The sequence below is a fragment of the Pipistrellus hanaki genome (genome assembly GCF_964339955.1).
Source record: "Pipistrellus hanaki genome assembly, chromosome: 3".
Lineage (NCBI taxonomy): Eukaryota > Metazoa > Chordata > Mammalia > Chiroptera > Vespertilionidae > Pipistrellus > Pipistrellus hanaki.
The window spans coordinates 169676683-169698225 of record NC_140505.1 but is presented as its reverse complement, the minus strand read 5'-3'; the positions used below and the strand labels follow the sequence as shown (position 1 = coordinate 169698225).

Genomic DNA, 21543 nt, shown 5'->3' with positions numbered 1-21543 from the left:
AGACCCTAGGTCCGTGGTCGGCAAACTGCGGCTCGTGAGCCACATGCGGCTCTTTGGCCCCTTGAGTGTGGCTCTTCCACAAAATACTACAGCCTGGGAGAGTCTATTTTTTATTTTTTATTTTTTTTAATATATTTTATTAATTTTGTACAGAGAGGAAGGGAGAGAGATAGAGAGTCAGAAACATCGATGAGAGAGAGTCATCGATCAGCTGCCTCTTGCACACCCCCTACTGGGGATATGCCCACAGCCAAGGTACATGCCCTTGACAGGAATCGAACCTGGGACCTTTCAGTTCCCAAGCCGACGCTCTATCCATTGAGCCAAACCGGTCCCGGCTGGGAGAGTCTATTTTGAAGTGGTGTTAGAAGAAGTTTAAGTTTAAAAAATTTGGCTCTCAAAAGAAATTTCAATCGTCGTACTATTGATATTTGGCTCTGTTGAATAATGAGTTTGCCGACCACTGCCCTAAGTCTCAAACTCCTTTACTCAAGAGTAAAGGATATGAGGAGGAATGAATAGTTGGCATGGCTGGTCTCCTAGATTACTATTTACCTTGGAAATGTAATCTGAAATATTCCTAAAAATGAAATTCCCTAATTGCTGATGAGAAACTCTGGGGAGTACCTATAATTATGACCCAATTCCTCCCCAAATTGCAGTACATTTAATCTTTAAAATATCCCAGAATTAAAGCAAGGTGACCTGTCCATACACCAAGTTGCAAAGGGTGAATGTCCCTCTCAACAATATTTCACTATTTTTAATAGCATTTGAAAATGAGAACGTTAATGACCTACTGTTCATTCTTGTCTCTCATCAATCTTCCCTCCCCTCCCCCCACCAAAAAAAATAGTCATCTAATCAAACCCTATGGTATGAGGTGGGGAGGGGCAAAAGACCAATTGAAAACAAACACTTCACATACCCTTCCCATCCTGGCATAGAAGAAACTTGAGACCAGCATCAATAAGATAAAACCATAAACATTCTTCTTGGTTTTTATTATGAAAGCATGCAAAAAAACAACAACAACAATTGTGAGACCATACCCCCCCTTCCCAGCCTGCACCAATGCAAAGCATTACGAGTGGTAGGAAGGACTCACCAAACCAGAAACATAGAGGTTAAAGAGAGGAAGGCAGGGATAGGTGGATCTACACCAAGTAATTGTTCCTTCTGTCCCTCTCCTCCTCTTTCCCCCGTATTTCCATCTTGCAGGCAGTGAGCTCCTGCAGTTTTGCACACATCACCCAACACAACGACGACTATACTTCCAGCCCAGCAATGCTGAACCAACAAGAAAAAGTAGTATTCTTCCATTTCGTGGTGGGGAATGGGGAACTAAGACCCAAAGAGGGTCAGGATTTTCTGCTGCCACTGAGCAAGGCTGAGTTTAGCGAAGGGGGACCTTAAGTCCAAGGAAGCCTAATGGCCAATCTCCAGCCCTAGCCCCGAACTTCAGTTACTCTGGCAGCCCACCAGAGTTCTTAATGAAACTACCCTGTTTCCCCGAAAATAAGACAGTGTCTTATATTAATTTTTTCCTCCCAAAGTTGCGCTAGATCTTATTTTTAGGGGATGTCTTATCTTTCCATGCGCTAGGTCTTATTTTCGAAGGATGTCTTATTTTCGGGGAAACACAGTAGTTTTCTTTGAGACACAGATGATTTGTAAACAAGGGACATTTACATGGATGATTTAGTCTACCCTTGCTGAATCTGAGTAGAAAAGGAGTTTACAAAAGAGGAGTGGTAACACATAAAGGGGACATCTTAGGGAGAACAGACAGGAAGTTGTGTGCAGGAGGCACCTTGATTGGAAGGAATAAGAAAGATGCCCAAAACAGAAACACTGGGCAAAGGCATTGTGCCACCCTCTAAGAGAAATTCTCCTATCCCCAATTTTAAAATATTATGTCATACTTTAACCCCACTAACTGCCCTCCAACACAATGGGGGAATTCAAGCCACTCACACCCCCACTTCTTACAAAGAACTTCAAAGAAATAAAGTGCTCTTTAGTCAACGGCCCTTCCCTGCCTCTTTACTTCAGCCTCACTGGACATCTTCAACCAACTCTCATGTATAACCCCCTTCTAAAGAAAGGAGGGGGATGAGAGGGGGGGGAAAGCAGCAGTGGAAAGCTAAATCTTTTGGAAATCATCAGTAAATAAAGAAATATGAACAAAAAAAAAACAACAAACAGAAATCACTGAGAGAGTGGCCCTGTCCAGTCCATACATTATATCCTGTAGCTTTCAGAAACTAAACATTCAGAGAAATAAAAACGGTAGTAAAACTGTTCTTCCCACCCATAACTACAATTCAACAATGAATATCAATATACTCTGAATACTCTGCAGCAATAAATCATGGCCACTCCTTGTTAAAGGAGAGAAGTTATCCGTATACCTTTTCCTAAGGGGTCTCCCTTGGTTCTCATTGAACTTTTCCTTCTAGATTATTTACCCCACGCTGCCAAGCTCCTTCACCCCCTCCAAAGGCCACTGTAAACGTTACAGCCCCAAGGGTCTGGATTCCAACAGAGCATTTGCCTATATAATGAAAGAACTTGAAAGAGTTCTTTCCTGTGTCGATGCCAGCTCCATTTTCCTTTGCCCACCCTCCTACCACCAATTCAGGTTGGTTCTGCTATGATCGGTGGGAAAGGGATTCCCATCCTGTCCTGGGACATGAGGACATGAAGAGTGATAATGGGTTACTTTTCTATCATGAGAATGCCAGAAAATGAGGGGAGAAAATAAGGTGAGTAGGGGAGTTGAACCAACAACCAAAAGGAAGACAACATAGTATTTGCTGAGTGGGAAAGAGGATGCAAGACTAATCTGTAAATGCAGGTAAGAGCCACAGTACATTTCCAGAGAAAATTATGTTTCAAAAGCCAAAACGGTTACACTGAAAACATCTCCAAAAAGCCGAGCCTATGCTGAATAGCTGTCCTCATTCCTACATAGCAACAGAGTTCTGACCCAGACCCGCCCTATCTCCCTTCGAGAATGGCTTAGGAACAAGCCAATGGATGTTGATTTGATAAGAGTATTATATACCAACTAGAAGCCTGATGCACGAAGATTCGTGCTAGAATGGGCTTTCCTTTCCCTGGATGCCAGCACCATCTTTCCACTTCGGCCCAGCCCCTTTCCACCCAGGCCCCGGAGCCACCTCTTTCCAGCTCCAACTCCGCCTTCCGACACTGCCTAGAGTCCCTGAGCATCCCGCCCCAGTCACTCGGCCACTTTAGTTGGGTTAATTTGCATATCACTCCTGATTGTCTGGTGGCTTAGCGGAGGTACAGTCAATTTACATGTTTGTCTATTATTAGGTAAGATCGCTGGATGTTTCACATTTCATTGCCCTGCTGCAGTACTCTACACCACCCAACCCAGGCCTCCTATTCCACCAGGGTTCTGCTGTCACCTTCGGGCACCACCACCATCACTCTTACCCTTAGTGGGGAATGAGGACCAACAGAAGTAAGGACTGAAAATATGAAGGGACAGGGAAGAGCTCAGAGGCCAAAATTAGCACCATTGAGTAAAACCTGCAAAGTCCTGGCTGCCAAGCAGTGTCTAAGGTCCTTCTACTTGGTAATGTGGCCTCTCCAGTCCTGGACTGAACTGACAGGAACAGAAAACAATTTAAGGTCGAAAGGTATGGTCAGCATTGAACGTCTCAGAGTGAAAGGTAAATCCGAGTTGGAAACCTTTCTCTGCAGCTATCACGGCCTCGCCTTCCAGCCAGATGACTTTAAATTAGCAAGGGGTGCACATGGTTGATGGTATAGAGATGGGAGACAGGGGACCGCATATAACCAATACGCATAACAGTAACATAATAAGAATAAAAGAATCAGGGGGGAAACAAGAAGGAGGAAGAATGAGGCGGGGAAAAGGGGTTATCTTCGGCAGCATCTTGCGGTGATTTCTCTGACAGAGAAAGAACAAAACAAGAGGATATATATCTATATACAGGCAGCGGGGGAAGGGATGGGCTGGGGCTGCTCTTTCCCCACTGCCAGGCTTCACCGCCCGGCCCTGGGCTGAGAGTCACACTCTGTGATGCACTAAGTGATCAAGTCCCAGTCGAAGTCATCGGGGATCTCCTCGTTGGCACCAGGATGTGGAACCGGCGGCCGGGGGACCATGTGGTGTGCTATCAGGAAGAGAGAAAGACATTAAAAGGGGAATAGACAGGAAGCTATTCTATCAGTTAGATGGACAGTGCTCAGCCCCCACAAACCACGAGGAATGTCCGGTGAACCTACTGTTCTTATCATCCCTGAGTTATTTTTGTGGCCAGCCACAACTTCAATGAGGCCCCAGGAAATAAACTAGACCAAACCAGCTTCCATGCCAATATAACAGTTTGCAGCCATCACACTTACACTTACAAAGACTAGGTAATAATGACAAACAACGTACAGAATGTACTAGTATTTGAAAAGCAGCACAGAAATGTGTGTATTATATGGTAAGGAATACATGGACAAAGATTCCAATGTCACTCCCACAACTGAAAACGCTTATGGCTTGGCAGGATTTTTTCTAAAATGGATTTCAGGTGAAACAGTTCATTTTGTACTGTTTCTGATAACTTTGGGTGTCCCCTGGCACTCCTACCATCTGAGATCATTTAATCCCAGGCCCCTGATACCAGAGGTCAGGCAACAGGAAAGTAGCCAGGGACACAAAGCAGCTATGTTTTATGTTTTGCATATCATGTTCATTTATTTGCCTGAGTATATCTCTCAGCTCCTAAAGTTAGATATAAATATTCTACGTTATCCATCTTTTATTTACAGTCATGCTTTTACTGCCTTTCGTTATCGCAGGGACCAGATAATTTCAAAGTAAGTGTCTAGTCTCCCATGACATTCGCCTCAGGTGACCCAAACTCGGGCCTTTAGAATCATGAAGGCTCGTTCCTGCCAGAAGGTGCAGGGAATGAAGACCCAGAGACAGAAGAAAGTGAAACATCTGGTCAGGGAAGAGAGTGCTTGGCGGTCAAACAAGCTCTCTGGCTCTTACCTGGGCGATTGTACGCTGCTGAGTCCTGGGTGGGGATTGGATACATCGGTGACGGGCCAGGGTATAGGTGCGGGGCTTGTGGGTGTCCGTAAGAGTTCACTGCCAAACAGGGGAACAGTTACTTGAGTGGGATCATTCTACTCAATGCAGCAGAGTCCCATAGAGAGGGGGAAAAGCAGTCCCTTCCCTCCCTTTCCCTTCCCCTCCCCTCCCCTGCTCTGTTCTACAGCCTCCGAGGGCATGAAGGCTTTCTGCGGGAGCTATCAATCCTCACCACGGAGGGTATAAAGGACCCCCATAGGAGAACTGTGAAAGAACATAGTCATGTATTAGAAGGATGACAAATATAGAAATAGGATCACTGCCGAAACCTGTTTGGCTCAGTGGATAGAGCATCAGCCTGCAGACTGAAAGGTCCCGGGTTCTATTCTGGTCAAGGGCATATACCTTGGTTGCGGGCACATCCCCAGTAGGGGGTGTGCAAGAGGCAGCTGATCGATGTTTCTCTCTCATCGATGTTTCTAACTCTCAATCCCTCTCTCTTCCTCTCTGTAAAAAATAAATTAAAAAATTAATTAATTAAATAATTAAATAATCAATAAAATATATTTTTTTTAAAAAAGAAAAAAAGAACTAGGATCACTGAATCTCTCTGTCACTGGTTTGATGATCATACAAGTGCAGAGAACCAAGACTTCACCTGCTATGATTCAGGTATGGGTTACTGAGCACAAATTTGGAATGGAGACTTTCTCCTCCCTTTTCTTACATAATGCTCATCTTCCATGTCCAGGAATCACACGGTCTATTTCTTTGGCATTCTTCAGGACTTTACAGATAAATGTTCAGTCAATGTGGTGAACAAACTTGTCCTGCTGCTCAGTTTGGATCCCTGCCCATTAGATGATTTCTCTCCATTTCCTTCTGTCCTTCTCCTTCCCCTCCCTTTTCATCAGAGTCTCCACCTCCTTGACCACTAGCTTTGTTCCTACCTTGGTTTAGGGCTGGCTCTTGTTTGCAGCTGGTGAGGGCACAGGAGTCAGCAATTCGGGCAGGGGCTGGTGGCCGGTGGGACGGCCCCTGAGGGGGCACGTGACCAGTCTGAGTAAGGAAGTGGTTGAGGGAGTCGCACAGATTGGCAATGTGATGCTGGTCCAGGCTCCAGTTTTTCTGCTCTGCCTGTCGCAGACTCTCCATCAGTTCTGCAAGCGGAGAAGCAAGAAAGGCTAACCTTGCAGAGGCCCAGAGCCCCTATCGGATCTACCCCATCTCACTGTTCCAACCACATCACAAATCAATACCACCCATTAAATGCATTATCCATTATAACTGGCATTCCATTAGAGCTCTATGTTTTCAAACTCTCATTCTACTTGTTTGTTATGAAATTCGTGTTATCGTTTTGATCTTACTGATGAGTGAAACAAAGTTTCAAAGTAGCTGAAGGAATGAGCCAGGGTCACACTGTCAGGAAATGGTGACAAAAATTCAAACCACTTGTCCAGGTTTTCTGAATTTCTGAGAGCCTTCCCTCTCTCCCAGAGAAAGAATTGGCTAGGATAAACCACTCTCGTGTTTTGAGATAAGGCTAAATTTATGGAACTTAATTTGCAAATCATATCAATATCATCTACCTTGTGAAATATGGAGGGAAGCCCTAACCGGTTTGGCTCAGTGGATAGAGCATCGGCCTGCGGAATGAAGGGTCCCAGGTTTGAGTCTGGTCAAGGGCATGTACCTTGGTTGCGGGCACATCCCCAGTGGTGAGTGTGTAGGAGGCAGCTGAATTGATGTTTCTCTCTCATTGATGTTTCTGACTCTCTATCCCTCTTCCTTCCTCTCTGTAAAAAATAAAAATCAATAAAATACATATATTTTTTTAAATACGGAGGGAAAATAATGAAATCTTCAAGCCACTTAACCATTCCCTTCTGGTTCTGATTTCTATGGGGTTTGTCTATTCCAACTAGATCCCTCCTCTCTTCTGTCATCACTAACCTGAGAACTGTGACTGCTCAATGCTGGACCAATTGAGCCGATTCACCATCTTGAAGCTTTCCTTTAAGGAGTCGATATTGGAGCACCAGTCAGGAGGAAAGGCTGTAAAGAGGACAGAGTGGGGCATAAGAGAGAGCCAAGTGTAAGATGGCAGTCAACTCATTAGCAGACTGACCACATGTAAGATTCTTGCATCCATACAGGCGATCGATTGCATTACGTAGACAATTTTAGAATCTCCCTCCCTGGAGACTTGGGACAAGTAAAGCTATCTATGCATTAGGTATTGACAGCTCAGCTCATAGACTGGAGAATATACAAAACAATCCCAGTTTATCTACAATTTCTCTCAATCAGAGCTCCAGTAGCAGTGAGTTAGATCAGATAAGCTCACAGAGGAGAGGCCAGACTCGGTATTTACTTCCTCACCAATTGGACCTCCATGCCAGAGTCAGAAAAAGGGGTCATTCGCCGCCCCCACTTCCCAGCATCCCCCCAGCATATCCCTGTACTATCCTTACTCACCAAAACCAGTACTATTGATAGGAGCCTGGCCTTGTGCCTGGGGCTGTGGTGGCGGCTGCTGCTGGGCAGGGTGGGTGTGGGGATGGTGCTGATGAGGGTGGTAGACTCCATGCTGCAGTGGGGGTGGATGCATGGCCATCACAGAGGGAGGCCCATAGCCTTCAGCCCCAGCCTGCTTGCCCCCCGGTGGGGTACAACCATCTGGGCTTGGGGTGTGCAGTGGAGGAGCACCCGCTACAGTTGAGGGGCCCTGGGCTGGTGCCTGCTGCTGCTGCTGCTGTGACTGTTGGGGCTGTGGCTGTGGTGGTGGCTGCTGCTGCTGCTGCTGCTGCTGCTGCTGCTGTTGCTGTTGCTGCTGCTGCTGCTGTTGAGGAGGCGGCTGCTGCTGCTGGTACATGTAGTAGTTGTTAGAGGGTGGCATGTCCCCCAGGAGAGAGGAAAAGCCTGCAGGGTGGGAGGAAGCAGGCGAGTCACTTGGGCAATGCATTTTCACTCCACAGGATTTCCACCGGGTTGAGGTGGGCAGCCTCACATGGAAACCACAGACTCCAAAGACAAGGATGATCTGGGACAGCAGGGATGGCACTGGCCCCTCATTGGTAAAGCAGAGGGAAGGCCTTGACAGTGTGGTGACCACTGAAATTTTAGGTCTGCAGGTACCTTTTTATGCTTTTTAAAAAAATATATTTTATTGATTTTTTTACAAAGAGGGATAGAGAATTAGAAACATCCATCAGCTGCCTCATGCATACCTCCTTGACTGGAATTGAACCTGGGACCCTTCATTCCACAGACTGACACTTTATCCACTGAGCCAAACAGGTTAGGGCCCTCTCTATGCTTTTGTACAAGGATTTGAGTATAGGTTTTAATCATAGTTTCGAAAGACACCAGACATCAGGTCAAGTTTTAAAAGTAAATCATAAGCCCTAACAGGTTTGGCTCAGTGGATAAAGCATCGGCCTGCGGACTGAAAGATCCCATGTTCGATTCCAGTCAAGGGCATGTACCTTGGTTGCAAGCACATCCCCAGTAGGGGGTGTGCAGGAGGCAGCTGATCGATATTTCCTCTCTCATCGATGTTTCTAACTCTCTATTCCTCTTCCCTCTTCTCTGTAAAAAATCAATAAAATCTTTTAAATATATATATATAAAGTAAATCATAAATAAAATAAAGCCATGAGAGTCTATTCTCTCCTCTTCCTTATTGTCTCTACACCCTTCTACTGTATTCACTACCAACAAATGGAGCTTCAGTGAGCAGTAGATAAGGAATTGATGAATTTCTCAAACAAATTAGGCAGAAGAGAATTAGAGACTGAGGCTAGGGGCTTTAGGCCAACATTAAAATTCAGCGAACACTTTGCTGTCCTCACCAATATAACTTTTTACTTTGTTTATGAAAGCTCCTCCATGTTCCTCCCTTCCAATCAACCAATCACCTGAGTTGGATTAATTTCTCATGCAAATGCTACAATTTTAGAACACAACTCTAGATTCAAATCCCCAGGCTGTGTGGCTCAGTAGTTGAGCGTCGACCTATGAAGCAGATCATGGATTCAATTCCAGATCAGGGCATATGTCCAGGGAGAATCAATGATTCTCTCTCATCATTGATGTTTCTATCTCTCTCTCTCCCTTCCTCTCTGAAATCAATAAAAATATTTTCTAAAAGAAATTCATGACAATTAATATAAAATTTCCAAACAGTAAGTCCTAACTACTTTTAATCATTCCATTCATCTCCTGATGTCTGTACAAGGCCACAGTATAGAACAAGAAGATCTGGCCGAGCCGAAACTGGTTTGGCTCAGTGGTAGAGCGTCGGTCTGCGGACTGGGGGGTCCCAGGTTCGATTCCGGACAGGGGCATGTGCGTTGGTTGCAGGCACATCCCCAGTGCGGGGTGTGCGGGGGGCAGCTGGTCGATGTTTCTCTCTCGACGTTTCTGGCTCTCTGTCTCTCTCCCTTCCTCTCTGTGGAAAATCAATAAAATATAAAAAATTAAAAAATTAAAAATTAAAAAAAAAAAGAAGATCTGGCCGAAACCGGTTTGGCTCAGTGGATAGAGCTTCGGCCTGCGGACTCAAGGGTCCCAGGTTCGATTCCGGTCAAGGGCATGTTACCTTGGTTGCGGGCATCTCCCCAGTAGGGGGTGTGCAAGAGGCAGCTGATCGATGACTGTCTCTCATCGATGTTTCTAACTCTCTATCTCTCTCCCTTTCTCTCTGTAAAAAAAAAAATTAATAAAATATATTATTATATAAAAAAAAGAAGATTGATGATTTACCTAATGTCTTTTATTTTTTACATTTTATTTTATTTATTTTTCCATCACCATTTATCCCCATATACCCTCTTCCATTTCTACCCATCCCCTCACCGAGAAGTCTTGACTTTACCACTACCTCTAATTTATTTAAAAACAAAACAGAACAACAACAAAAGAGGAATTCCAGAGGGCTGAACCAGATTGAGTCTCCCAATAAGGACTTTAAATCATTCTCAAATCAGGAAGTTGAGTATGAACAAGATATAAACTTACATTAAATTGTGGTGGGTTAATATATATAAATAACAAAAAAAAATGTCTTTTTTGTTAAGAATGCATGTTGAAATGATATTTACAGGTAGATGACATGTCTGAGAATTGCATCAAAATACTCCAATTAAAAAGAAGGGGATGGTGGAGGTAGAAGAGGGCATCAAGGGGGATAAAAGGTGATGGGAAGAAGAAAAAAAGCTGAGCGGTGAATGAAACAAGCTTAACAAAATATTGGTAACTGTTTAAGTTGGGAGATGGAAACATGAGGGTTTATAACACTATTTTCTCTAATTTTACATCTGTTTGAAATTTTTACTTATAAAAAATTAACAAATATAAATATGCTAAAAAATAAGATTAAATTGTTCTCACAAAGAAAAGTAGGGCTGGAAGGGTTGAGGGGGGGAGTAGGCAAAGAAATACTGACTATTAAGGAAAGAGAACTGCTGCCCCCTAGTGGTCATTACAGCAATAAAATCCTCCTTCCCTCTACAAGGGGGATGCTTCCAACTCACTTCCTGAAGCTAATAACCCAGACCGTGTGCTGAAACAGCTGTCCTTCAGAACTAAGCCAGAAGAGCTCAACTCCAAACAGTACTAATTCATGACATGCATCCCCTGGCCAGTGATCAACCTCTCCTTGTGTTAAAAATAAGAAAGAAGGGAGAAAAGAGAATGTCACCATCTATTCAAAAACACAAGGATGCCCATGCTCCCGTCCCACCTTCAGACTCACCATGCTGAGAGGAGGAGGAAGACTTCTCCAGCATGGATTTGTAGAGGTTGCGGAAGGACCAGCTCAGATCCTGAAAATTGAGCTCTGAATAGGAGAATTTGAAGTCCTGGTTGGTGTTATACAAGGGAGGGGGGCCCTCAGCACTTTCGCGGCCTGGAGCCCCTGCAGCCACTGCTCCACCATCCACAGATCCTGTGCCCTACAAACAGAAGAAAGACTTGATCCGCATCCCCAAGGAGGGACCAGTACCACCCCTTTAGTGCTCCCCAAGCTCTCCTGCCTGTCTTCATCCTCTACCAACTTTGCAACGAATGAGCATATGTTCATATTTTGATGTAGCCTCTTGTGCTTTCACTATGCTACATCCATGCACTTATTTCTCTTATAAACTTTTTTTTGCCCCCTTCTTCTCATCCCTTTTTTTTCCTAATCTTTCTCAAGTTTCTGTTCTCATTCTCTCTCTCTCTCAGCTTCCCTCTTTTGCTCCCCCCTTCATGACCAATTTATCTGCCTATTGTATCACAGGTACTCAATACTTTTGAACTGAAAGGTAGATGACTCTATTTAACCACCCAATCACCTATCCACCCATTCACCCAGCCACCAACTCATCCATCCATCCATCTCCCTCTATTCCCCTGCCACCTCTCCTTACTACCTGGCTGTAGCTGGTGATAGATGTGGGGCTCTGCAGCGACATCTGAGGATTCCCTTCTGGAGGCAGTGAGGCTTCTCCGCCCCCTGGAACGCCTCCCCGAGGGCTCTTGCTTGCCTCCTGTTCTGGTGAGTCCTGGGATAGCTGAGGGGCGTGAAATAGAAATCCATAAGCAGAAGCTAAACTTCCTCCCCAAGACCCATGGCTTCACCTCTGCTGGTATTTGGCCTTTGCCCCGATATATAAAAGGCCTGAGAACTCAGGAAAGAGTGCGGAAGGAGCAGCTGGCTCAGAAAAGACATCTCTCCACAAGGTGGGGACTTACATCATCGTCTGGTGGGTGTCTCCTTTTCCGGGAGATGTCGGGACAAGTGTCGATGGTCCAGTAAGAGCCCTAGAAGGAGAACCAGCACCAACAAAACCATTTTCAATGAAAAGTCTCACCTTTGGGAAAGGAGATATTTGGGAGGATTTTCTCATAAAGTAACAGTTCTATGTATTAAGTAAAATGGACAAAAAAATATATATATATGACTGAAAATTCACACAGAAGCTTGAGGATACTAGCTAATTTTGAGGAGTAAGTTTGTCCTAATAGGGGGTATCAGAGATATCCCATATGGTGTAAACTCAGACCTCTTGTTCTGGAGGGATAGAACAATAATACCTAGTTCAAATAGCTACTCTTCCATGTGATCTGAGGCAAGACTCTCCTGGGCTTTAGCATCCAAATCTGTCAAACGAAGAGAATGACCTACCTCTTCTTCTTTTAAAAGATAAAAAGTTCTTAAAAGGTTATTAAGACCACCTTTTACATCTATTATAGAATGAGTCATACACACACACACACACACACACACACACACAAACCCACAGGGCAGCAAAGTCAACTTTAACATAACTATTTCTATTTTTTATAAGATTTCACACCTGGCGGGTGTTGCTCAGTGGTTGAGCATCGACCTATGAACTAAGAGGTCATGGTTCGATTCCTGATCAGGGCACATGCCCAGGTTGTGGGCTTAATCCCCAGCGAAGTGGGTGCAGGAGGCAGGCGATCAATGATTCCCTCTCATTACTGATGTTTCCATTTCTCTCTCCCTCTCCCCTCCTCTCTAAAATCAATAAGAATATTAAAAGGAAAAAAAAAAAAGATTTTACAATCTTCCTTAGTCACTCGTTTTAGTGGGGCCCTACAAGCTTGATTGCCAAGCTCTTCCATTGAGAAAAAATAAAGCTGCTTCTCTAACATGATTTCCTCTTCTGAGTAATTAAAACAACCACAAGAGTCTGGGCTGTCAGCTACTTCTCTCTCCTTCCTGTTCCTCCTTCAGTGCTTACAGCGAGCGGAATCTCACCTTCCCAGGGTCATCCCGGGGCCTGGGCACCTTCCGGAAGCACTTGTTGAGAGAAAGGTTGTGCCGAATTGAGTTCTGGGAAAGCACAGAAACCAGTTAGATTTGAGCATTGTGCAAAGCAGAGCATTTTCCAATCAATAGGATACACAGGGACACCAAAGGACATAACACAAAACAAAGTTCAAGTGTCAGAGTAAACGCAACCTTACTGATGAAGGAGCACACCTAACAGATGGCAAGAACAATGAACTAAGAAAAAATGCAGAAATTATATGGATGAGCAGTGTTGGCTATAAATGTGGCTACCAGGTGCTTCTGGAAAGCTGTTTCTGTAGTTTTTCAATCTTCCCACCCAATTGATGATAAGAATATATAAATGCCTCAAAATCACATCTGCCCAATTTCCATACCATTCTATCTAGAGTTTAAAAAAAAAAAAAAAAAAGTTTTAGCCTTTGCCAGTTTGGCTCAGTAGATAAAGTGTTGGCCTGCGGATTAAAGGGTCCTGGGATCAATTCTGGGCAATAGCACGTACCTCGGTTGTAAGCTAGAAAGAACTCTGGCCCTGGTTGGAGCATGAGCAAGGCAATCAATCAATGTGTCTCTCTCATATCTCTCTCTCTCTCTCTCTCTCTCTCTCTCTCTCTCTCTCTCTCTGTCTCTCTCTCTGTCTCCCTCATACCCTTCCACTGTCTCTAAAAATTAATGGAAAATATCCTCAGGTGAAGATTAACAACAAAAACTGTTTACAAACAGTTTTAAAACTGTTTCTATTCATGATAATAAATACAAGTTATGGGTAAAACAAGGCACAGTTCACCCTTGTTTTCTCAACAGCCCATAGATGGGTTACATCTGAAGGAAAGAAATAGTGCCGTGTAAATGTGTCGGAGATTTGGTAGCTAGCAGGGGCGTATGCATAAAGGAAAAGAAAAACTGAATGCTCTCAACAGTCTTCAGCTCATCATCTGGTTTGTATATCAACTGGTGATTCATACAGGGCGAGAGCTCCATTAAAACCCCATTCTGCGCTGCAGTGGCCAAATGAACTGGTACTCCAAAGGACGGACACCATCCATCTTCCTTCCTAGCTCGGAAGAGGAGTCCCCTTCTTTTTTTAATCTCTAGCCAAGTGACTTATCCTCTCATCACTTGCTTGGTCGATGAGCTGTTGGTAAAGGACCTAATTATATATTTTTTCCTGGTGGACAGTTTTTAAAAAGATGATGACTATGTGCAATGAAGCTTTGGAAATGTGATGGGATTCCTACGACCATGTAGGAAGAAGCAGTGCCATCCCTTGCACAGTGACTTGAACACAGTGGAGTGGCAATAAATACCTGTGAAATGAGTGGATATTCTTTTTGAGGAATGAGAAGATAAGAGGGAATAATGCGTAACAACAACATCCTACTAGCCCCGCAACTATACTTAGAGGCTCAGTATCACTGTCGTTTCCCTGATGTAGCTGATGGGAGTATATATCATATGCCTGAGGCAGGTCAGTCAACTGGGCCAGATTAAAGAAACAAAAGTAGGGAGGAGGGGGGAAAAAAAGTTGTCAAAGGCTGAAAATAACCGCTGGTTACAGAAGCCATCCCACCTTCCAGCCGATGCCAGCGTTCTTGTAATAGGGGAAGTTGTCGCAGATCCAGCGGTAGATCTCGCTGAGGGTCATCTTCTTGGCCGGGGAGGAGTTGATGGCGTAGGTGATGAGGGTGGCGTAGCTGTAGCGTGGCTTGCCATCCTGGTGGACTGCCGCCTCATCTTTGCTCAGTGTGGCGTTAGGGTCTGTGGGTGAGCCTGGCGGACACTTGCGGCTGCCCCCCGGGGTGCCGGCCTGGGAAGCACTCCCCAGCTTCTCGATGGTAGCCCGGAGGGTCAGCTGGGGGAGCCAGTCTATGGAGGTGAGGCTGCTCTCCAGATCAGAAGCCATGGCTCTTCTGGGTTCTGCAGAGAAATGGGCAAAGGAAACGGAAAAAGGAGTGTTAACTCTGTGGCAAGTAATACCCGAATCCCAGTGCTTGAAAGAAGGTAGTTTCTTTCTTCTACAATCCCCTCAGTCAACTTCTCTGAGAGACAGCCAGCCCTCCACGTGGTCCTAGAACCCAAAAGCATCTATCACCAATCAGACTGACCATCTACCAGATGACAGACTGACTGGTACTTACTCTACATCTGAATGTGGAACATAACCTAGAAGTCTCCCCCTTCTAAAAGTGAGGTCAAATCACCCAACTAAGCTATTCCCTCTGTTCTCCTTACTGAAAGCCCTACAACATAATATCTTTAAAGTATGTACAAAATAAATTTTTAATATATTTTTTATTGATTTTTTACAGAGAGGAATAGAGAGTTAGAAACATCGATGAGAGAGAATCATCGATCAGCTGCCCCCTGTACACCCCTACTGGGGATGTGCCTGCAACCAAGGTACATGCCCTTGACCGGAATTGAACCCGGGACCCTTCAGTCCGCAGGCCAACGCTCTAGCCACTGAGCCAAACCGGTTTCGGCTGTACAAAATAATTTTTTTAAAAAAAAATACACTTAGATAGCAGGAAACATCTGCCAAGTCTATTCTTCAATTATGTGACACTTGCTGGTAATTTACATACAACATATACCGACAGCACAAGTGAGCATGTGAAGAAAAAGACTCTAAACAGAAATATACACTGATGAAGCATACACCAAACGCTAGAAAGAGTGAGCATCGGCCTCTTTTAGCCCACATACATGTGCATGAGGCATATCAAATATATACCAAGCATACATTACATACGACTACCACCAGCAAAGGACAGATGTAAGACAGACACGTAAACAGAGATCACGATTAGCTATACCGCATACCTTACCAACACAGCACGAAGTCACACACACACAGAGGTAACAGCTCCTGAGCTCTGCTGCCCTCGCACCTTGAAAGCTACCTCTTCTGCAAGCTCGGCCCACAGACACCTCCACCAGGAGGAAGTCATCAGCAGGGCCCTCCCACCTCTCTGGGCCTGCTGGGCTTCACGAAGCCAGGGAGACACCCAGCTGGGTGCACACCGCTAACAATCAGATAGCCTGGCTAAAAATAGCCACTCTGGGGCTAAGAACTGGCTCCCCTTCTCCCGCCCTCCTCCTCCTCCTCCTCCTCTCTCCTTTCTTCCCAGCCAGGCACGCACGCTCGCTCGCTCGCTGCACCTTCATGCAAACTTCTTGGCGCTGCCAAATCGCCCACGCCTGCTGTGTGCACGCCCAGCTGCCACCCACACAGCCTGGGCGCTCTCACTGGCAGGGAGGTGTAGCTAGAGTGACACCTCGGTGGGGGAAGGAGGAGAACGGTGGGGGACTTCTGTGTCGCAGGGTCTAGCAAGGCCGGCAGGAACTGCGTGGTAGCCGTTTGGCAACTCCCCTGGAGCTGGTGCCAGCAACCCCCTAAGCACTTGCTGCCTGACAGGTTTGTGCCTGCACAGCCTCCAGATTCCAACTAGTATTTCTTCCTCCCTGTCCCTGCAGACAGCCCCGCCAGGGCATTTCTCTAGCACGCCTCGGATTTCAGAATCCTGGACAGAAACGCATTAGGTGTGTAATCTCTTAAATCCACGCACAGATACTGTGCACACGCGCATACGTACAACTACACACAAGTCCACAACACCTGGCCACCCGGAGCTCAGTCCTAGCTATAGCTGCCTCCCCCTCTCCCGATTCCAACCCCTCTTCCAGGCTATCCGTCGCTCTTCATGGTCAGCGACTCTCCCCCCATCCCCCGCCCCCTTGACACTCACCCCTTTCTCCTAAACGTCAGCATTCGTGGTCATCTCTCTCCCCCGCAAGGTCCCCACCTACACTGTCTTTGCACATACACACCGGCACCCAGCCCTGAGCTCGTCACCAGCAGCACGCCTACTCTACAAGGACGAAGGAAACACCTTAGTGCCTCAGGGGCCCAGGCAGCCAGAGATCCAATTGCAACCCAAGCATTGCTTGACAAGAGAAGGGGATTGGGGGGGGGAGGGGGGAGAAGAGGGGGAAGAGGGGGAGATCACGTTTATAAATAGTTTTATAGAGGGGTTTTCCTTTTATTCCTATCTTCTCTCCCACCACCCACAGAAACTTGGACACTTATAGGGATACTGAATCATCCCAGGAAGACTCAGACCTCCTGGCACTATCCTAAATCAGAGCACCACAGCCCCTGTGGTAAAGCAGGGCTGTTGGGGCAGTAACCGGGTCCCATGGCCGGCTTATCCCAGCTGGGCAATACTAGACAATGAGCGGGTACTCGGTGACCACAGGGAGGTCTGTGAAGAAAGTCTACCCTACCCCCTAGGACCTCCTGCTAAAGATCCCGGGGAAATCTCAAGCCTTTAGTGGATATTTCATTTGAAACTCACCCCCCACATTGGACAGGAGCATGAGGGTAGATGGTCAGAGGGCTTACAGAACCCATTGGGCACATGCCAATCAGGGTGACTTCCGGGAAGGGAAGCACGCTCAGCCTGTCGCTGGCTGTTCTGCGCCCTTCCCTATCCTTACCCCGGCACCAGGTTTAGGACACGGGGGTTAACTTTAACCTTTCTCCAGCACCCTCCGGGTCAGCCCTCCAGATATGCCCCGGCACTCAAAATATATTCCAGTCTCATCAGCTGCAAGAAGCTTTGCAGCAAAAGGTCCTCCCGATCTTTCAGCACCATTCGCCTTCCACCCATCCCACTTCCTCACTCCGGTCACTTCCCCATTCTTGAAGGGCAACCCAGTGTGAAAAAGCTCAGACTCGGGAGGTTCCTGTGTTCCATTCCCACCCTTGACACTGACTCAGTAAACATCCCTAACCACCCCTTGCTCCCTCAAGTGCCGATGCCTCAGTTTCCCCTGCTAATAAGAGGGCCGAGGTCCTGAACACCGCCAAGGCTTCATCCCTTGGAGGGAAGTGAATGAAGCTTAATGAGCTCGTGGCTGCCACACATTCCACGCTCCCCAAAATAATGGCATGAGGCTGGCGTGCAGGGCTATTATTAGAAAGGCAAACAAGAGGTACTTCCATTTCTCAGTCCAACCAACCTAGTTCCCCAGACCTCTCTCTCCAGGTGGGCCTGGTGCCACGGGGCTCGGGCAGAACCTGAGTCAGGCCACATTCTTCTCTGCGCGCTGGAAGACTGAAAGGAAATACCCACAGAAACTGGGAAAGGCAGCCAAAGGGCAGGCTCCATCACATCCACAGGGCGTCTGAGGAGGACTCCAGTGCGGGGAGAGAGGCAGAGGAAAACAGAAAGACGTTCTGTTGGAGTGGAAGGCTGAATTCTGGATGAGACATGTAAGACCCAAAATTACAGGCACGGTTTTCTTCCCATTTTATCTGCAAGGCCAGTAATTATTCTCCGTATGGTGCCAAGGCCAGGCATTAAGGAGCGATCGTTTCCTGCTTTGCACATAATAGAGCAATGGCCAAGCTAACCACATTACCCATTACCAGTGGGCTGCCTGGACTTCAGTCCCGGCTCCACTACCTACTGGCCTTGCAACCTCAGGCAAGTCACTTAACCCCTGTGTGTTGTAGTTTCTGCATCTGTAAATTAAAGATGATAACTATACCTACATAGGGTTGTTGTGAAGATTACCTTAATACTCTTTTTTTTTTTTTAAATTAACTTTATTGTTAAAAGTGTTACAGATGTCCCCTTTTTCCCCCCCAGGTACCTTAATACCTTAAAGCACTTAGTAAGTGTAACTATTATTTTTTTTTTTTTCTGAATGGGGGAAAAAGAACCTTAGACATTAAAAAATTAGAAAACTGACAGATCATAGAGGTAAGACTGGGAGCGGAAAGCCGGAGATGGTTTATACTGCAAAGCCTGCACACTGAGTTTGCAATCATTCGCAGGATGTCAGAATTTCAAGCTTTTTTTTTTTGGGGGGGGGGGGGGGGGATAGTATCCCTGATCAATGTCAGGACCGAGCAAACTCCAGGGATGAAGGAATGGGAGAATGTCATCTCTTATTTTTCAGTGGGGGGAAGGGGGGAAGGGGGCGGGGCGGGAAGAAGGGGGTGGCCTAGATCTGGCCATAAGACGTGACCCAGAAAACAGCGCTCTCTAAATCACAGCCCGCTCAGCCCAGAGCCATGTGCTTCTGACGGACTCCACAGAGGCAGGGACTGGAACACTCGGAGCAAGCAGGGCCTGGGCGGCCGTGTGGTGGCGGTACACCTGGAGGTGTTACCGCTCAACAAGTTGCATTCCAGCATCTGGTAAAGTACTTTGGAAGAAATAAACTGCTGTTGCACCAGAGCCGTTTTTTCAAAAGTCAGGGAAGGAGTTCTGGGACTAAGAGCCGAAAGATCCTCATGCTCTTGAGCCTAGAGACACCAGGAATGAAGCTCTCTTGTGAGACCTACAGAGGCGATCCCAGCCTGAGGCTGGGCTGCCCTGCTGCCTGGGATGCAGCCGCGCTTGAGGGCTCCCGCCGGCCAGGGGAGGCCCAGCCTTTCCTTCCAGCCGGGCATCCTCACCAGAACCCTCCCTGGGTCGCTGCACAGGGGGACCTGCTTTCAGAGCCTTATGGGAACATACAATTCTAGGTCTGAAACGCACACCTGTACCTGTCTCCAGAAGCATACCCACTTGAAGCACAGACAGAGGTCAGATGGAGCCACACTCACCGGAATGAAGAAACATATGCGCCACATTGCTCTAAAGCACAGCCATACAACCCTGGATTGTGGCTCTGTCTCCTCTACTCCTATATGGCACACAACTGACAGGTAGACTCCGGGTCCAAGTGGATGCACGTAGGGACTCAACCCATCCATGGGCCAAAGAGAGAAAGAAGAAACACAAAAACCCAAAGCCTCCCACCTGGCAGTGCCATGGGCTGCAGTACCCCTGACAGAAGACATGCCCTAGGGACAAGGCAAGAAGGCAGGTGTCCCATTCTCGTTCGTGATCCTAGGCCGAAGGGCAGAGCTCCCCTAAACACCAGCCTGGGCTCAGCTAGAAGAATTTCCTGGCGCCTTTTCCCCGCGTTTTCTAAAGATTCTGGACTTGGATGAGTCCTTACTCCAACCTTACAAAGAAAAACTGAAATACAAGGTTCCAGAGACTCGGGACTGAACAAGAACCAGGAAGGGAGGAGACGAGACTCAGGTGCTTTTGGGGAAGGGAACTCCTGAGAAGTCACATCTCCCTGGCGGGTCAGCTTCTTGAGAGGAAAAGCTGGAAGGAGGCTGAACAGGTCCCTTCTTCCCATGCAGGACCTGATTTTTCCGGAGGGACCGTCCGCCAAGGACAGGAGTTGGACAGATGGCGGGAATATCGGGACAGGAGGCCTCGAGGTGGCTGAGGCACAGTTGAGTGGGGACCGCATGCTTTTCTTTCAAGGGAGCGGTCATCACAGGGACGGGACATAAAGACAAGTTAGGGCTACAGATAAGAAAAGGTCCTACCAGCGGCAGCCCCAAACCAGGGCAGGCCATGCGATGCCACCATGACTCGAGTGAGGGGGCCCTCTGCAGGTGAGAGGGCCCACTGTCCAGGGGAGACGGCCCCAGGGGTGCAGGGTGACACGGGAGTCTAGTTGGGATGTGTCCATCACTGTTACACAGTATGGATGGATAACACCGAAAAACGCAGGTGTTTTCCCATAGCCCTTTGCTGTCAGCCTGGAAACATACACTTCCCAGGTGAATCCCACCCCTAAACACTAAGGAGCCCACTTCTCAGAGCCTCTGCACAGAGCAAGGTGTGGGTTCTCGAATCCAGGCGTTCCTTCAGAACACAAGTCTCTTGAGTTATCCTTCTAACCATTCCCAGGGATCAAACCCAAGAGCCACCATCTCATCAGACCCCTGCACCCACCACTGCCTAAAGCTGACGTCGGAGAGAAGATGAAAGAATGCACTAACCTGTCTCCGAGGTTCCCCCAGCCAGAGGAGGGAACCACCTGGTACTGGAGTATGGGGTCGGAGGGACTCCCTTCTTCAAAGGCGGCTGAGGCGTCTCATCCTCTGTGGCTCTTCCGGTTCTTGGCGGAGCCTCCCGAGCTGGGGAGGGGATCTGGGTCCCCTGAGGATGAGGAGCCGAGGGAGGAGGAGGAGGAGGGGAAGGGGGTCCCACCTGGGGAAGGTGGCACACCCCCCACACCCTGCCTGTGACGCCGGGGAGGAGGGGAGGAGCCTCTCCCAACCAGGAGCTGTCTCCTCCCCCTTGGGGGAGTCCCCCTCCCCCCCAAGCTGGCTCTTTCGGGAGTGGAGGGCTCCTCCCGTCCGCCGGACACCGGAGCGGAGGGGCTCGGCCCCGTTCCACCGTCTAGGCACCAGGAAGGCGAGGGGGCAGCTCTGCCCTCTCCTCCCCCCGGGGTGTCCTCTGCTCCTGTGAGTACCGGGGAGGATGGAGGGGTGCCTGCGCCGTCAGCGCACCCCCTTTCGCTCCAAAGTCCCGAAGTGCGGAGAGTGTGCGTGCGGATGGATCGCCCCCTTCTCCTTCGGAGGTGCGTCCCCGGCCGGAACGGGGATCTCGCTCGCCTCCAAGAAGTGGGGGGACGCGTCCCCGACCGGGGTGTCCTCTCCTTTCCCCCGCGCGCGCGCGCGGACGGCAAGGGTCTCCTCCTCCACCGGGCGAGGCGCCCCGTCCCCGCTCCGGGGTGCCCCGGAGGGTGGGGTTCTCGGGCTCCCCGCTCGCCCCGG

The 21543-nt window shown here is 47.7% G+C and overlaps 1 protein-coding gene across 1 annotated transcript; it reads right to left on the bottom strand.

The window, feature by feature from the left end:
• Positions 1-985: 985 nt before the first annotated feature.
• Positions 986-21013, bottom strand: FOXJ2 (forkhead box J2). Its single transcript, XM_084879074.1, has 11 exons — positions 20764-21013; positions 14470-14816; positions 12867-12941; positions 11834-11902; positions 11512-11652; positions 10854-11052; positions 7574-8017; positions 7049-7150; positions 6043-6252; positions 5051-5149; positions 986-4175 (listed from the first exon to the last, which is right to left on the bottom strand). Exons 2-11 carry the CDS (start codon positions 14800-14802, stop codon positions 4087-4089), a joined length of 1761 nt encoding a protein of 586 aa, XP_084735200.1. The 5' UTR covers positions 14803-14816; positions 20764-21013; the 3' UTR covers positions 986-4086.
• Positions 21014-21543: the final 530 nt, after the last annotated feature.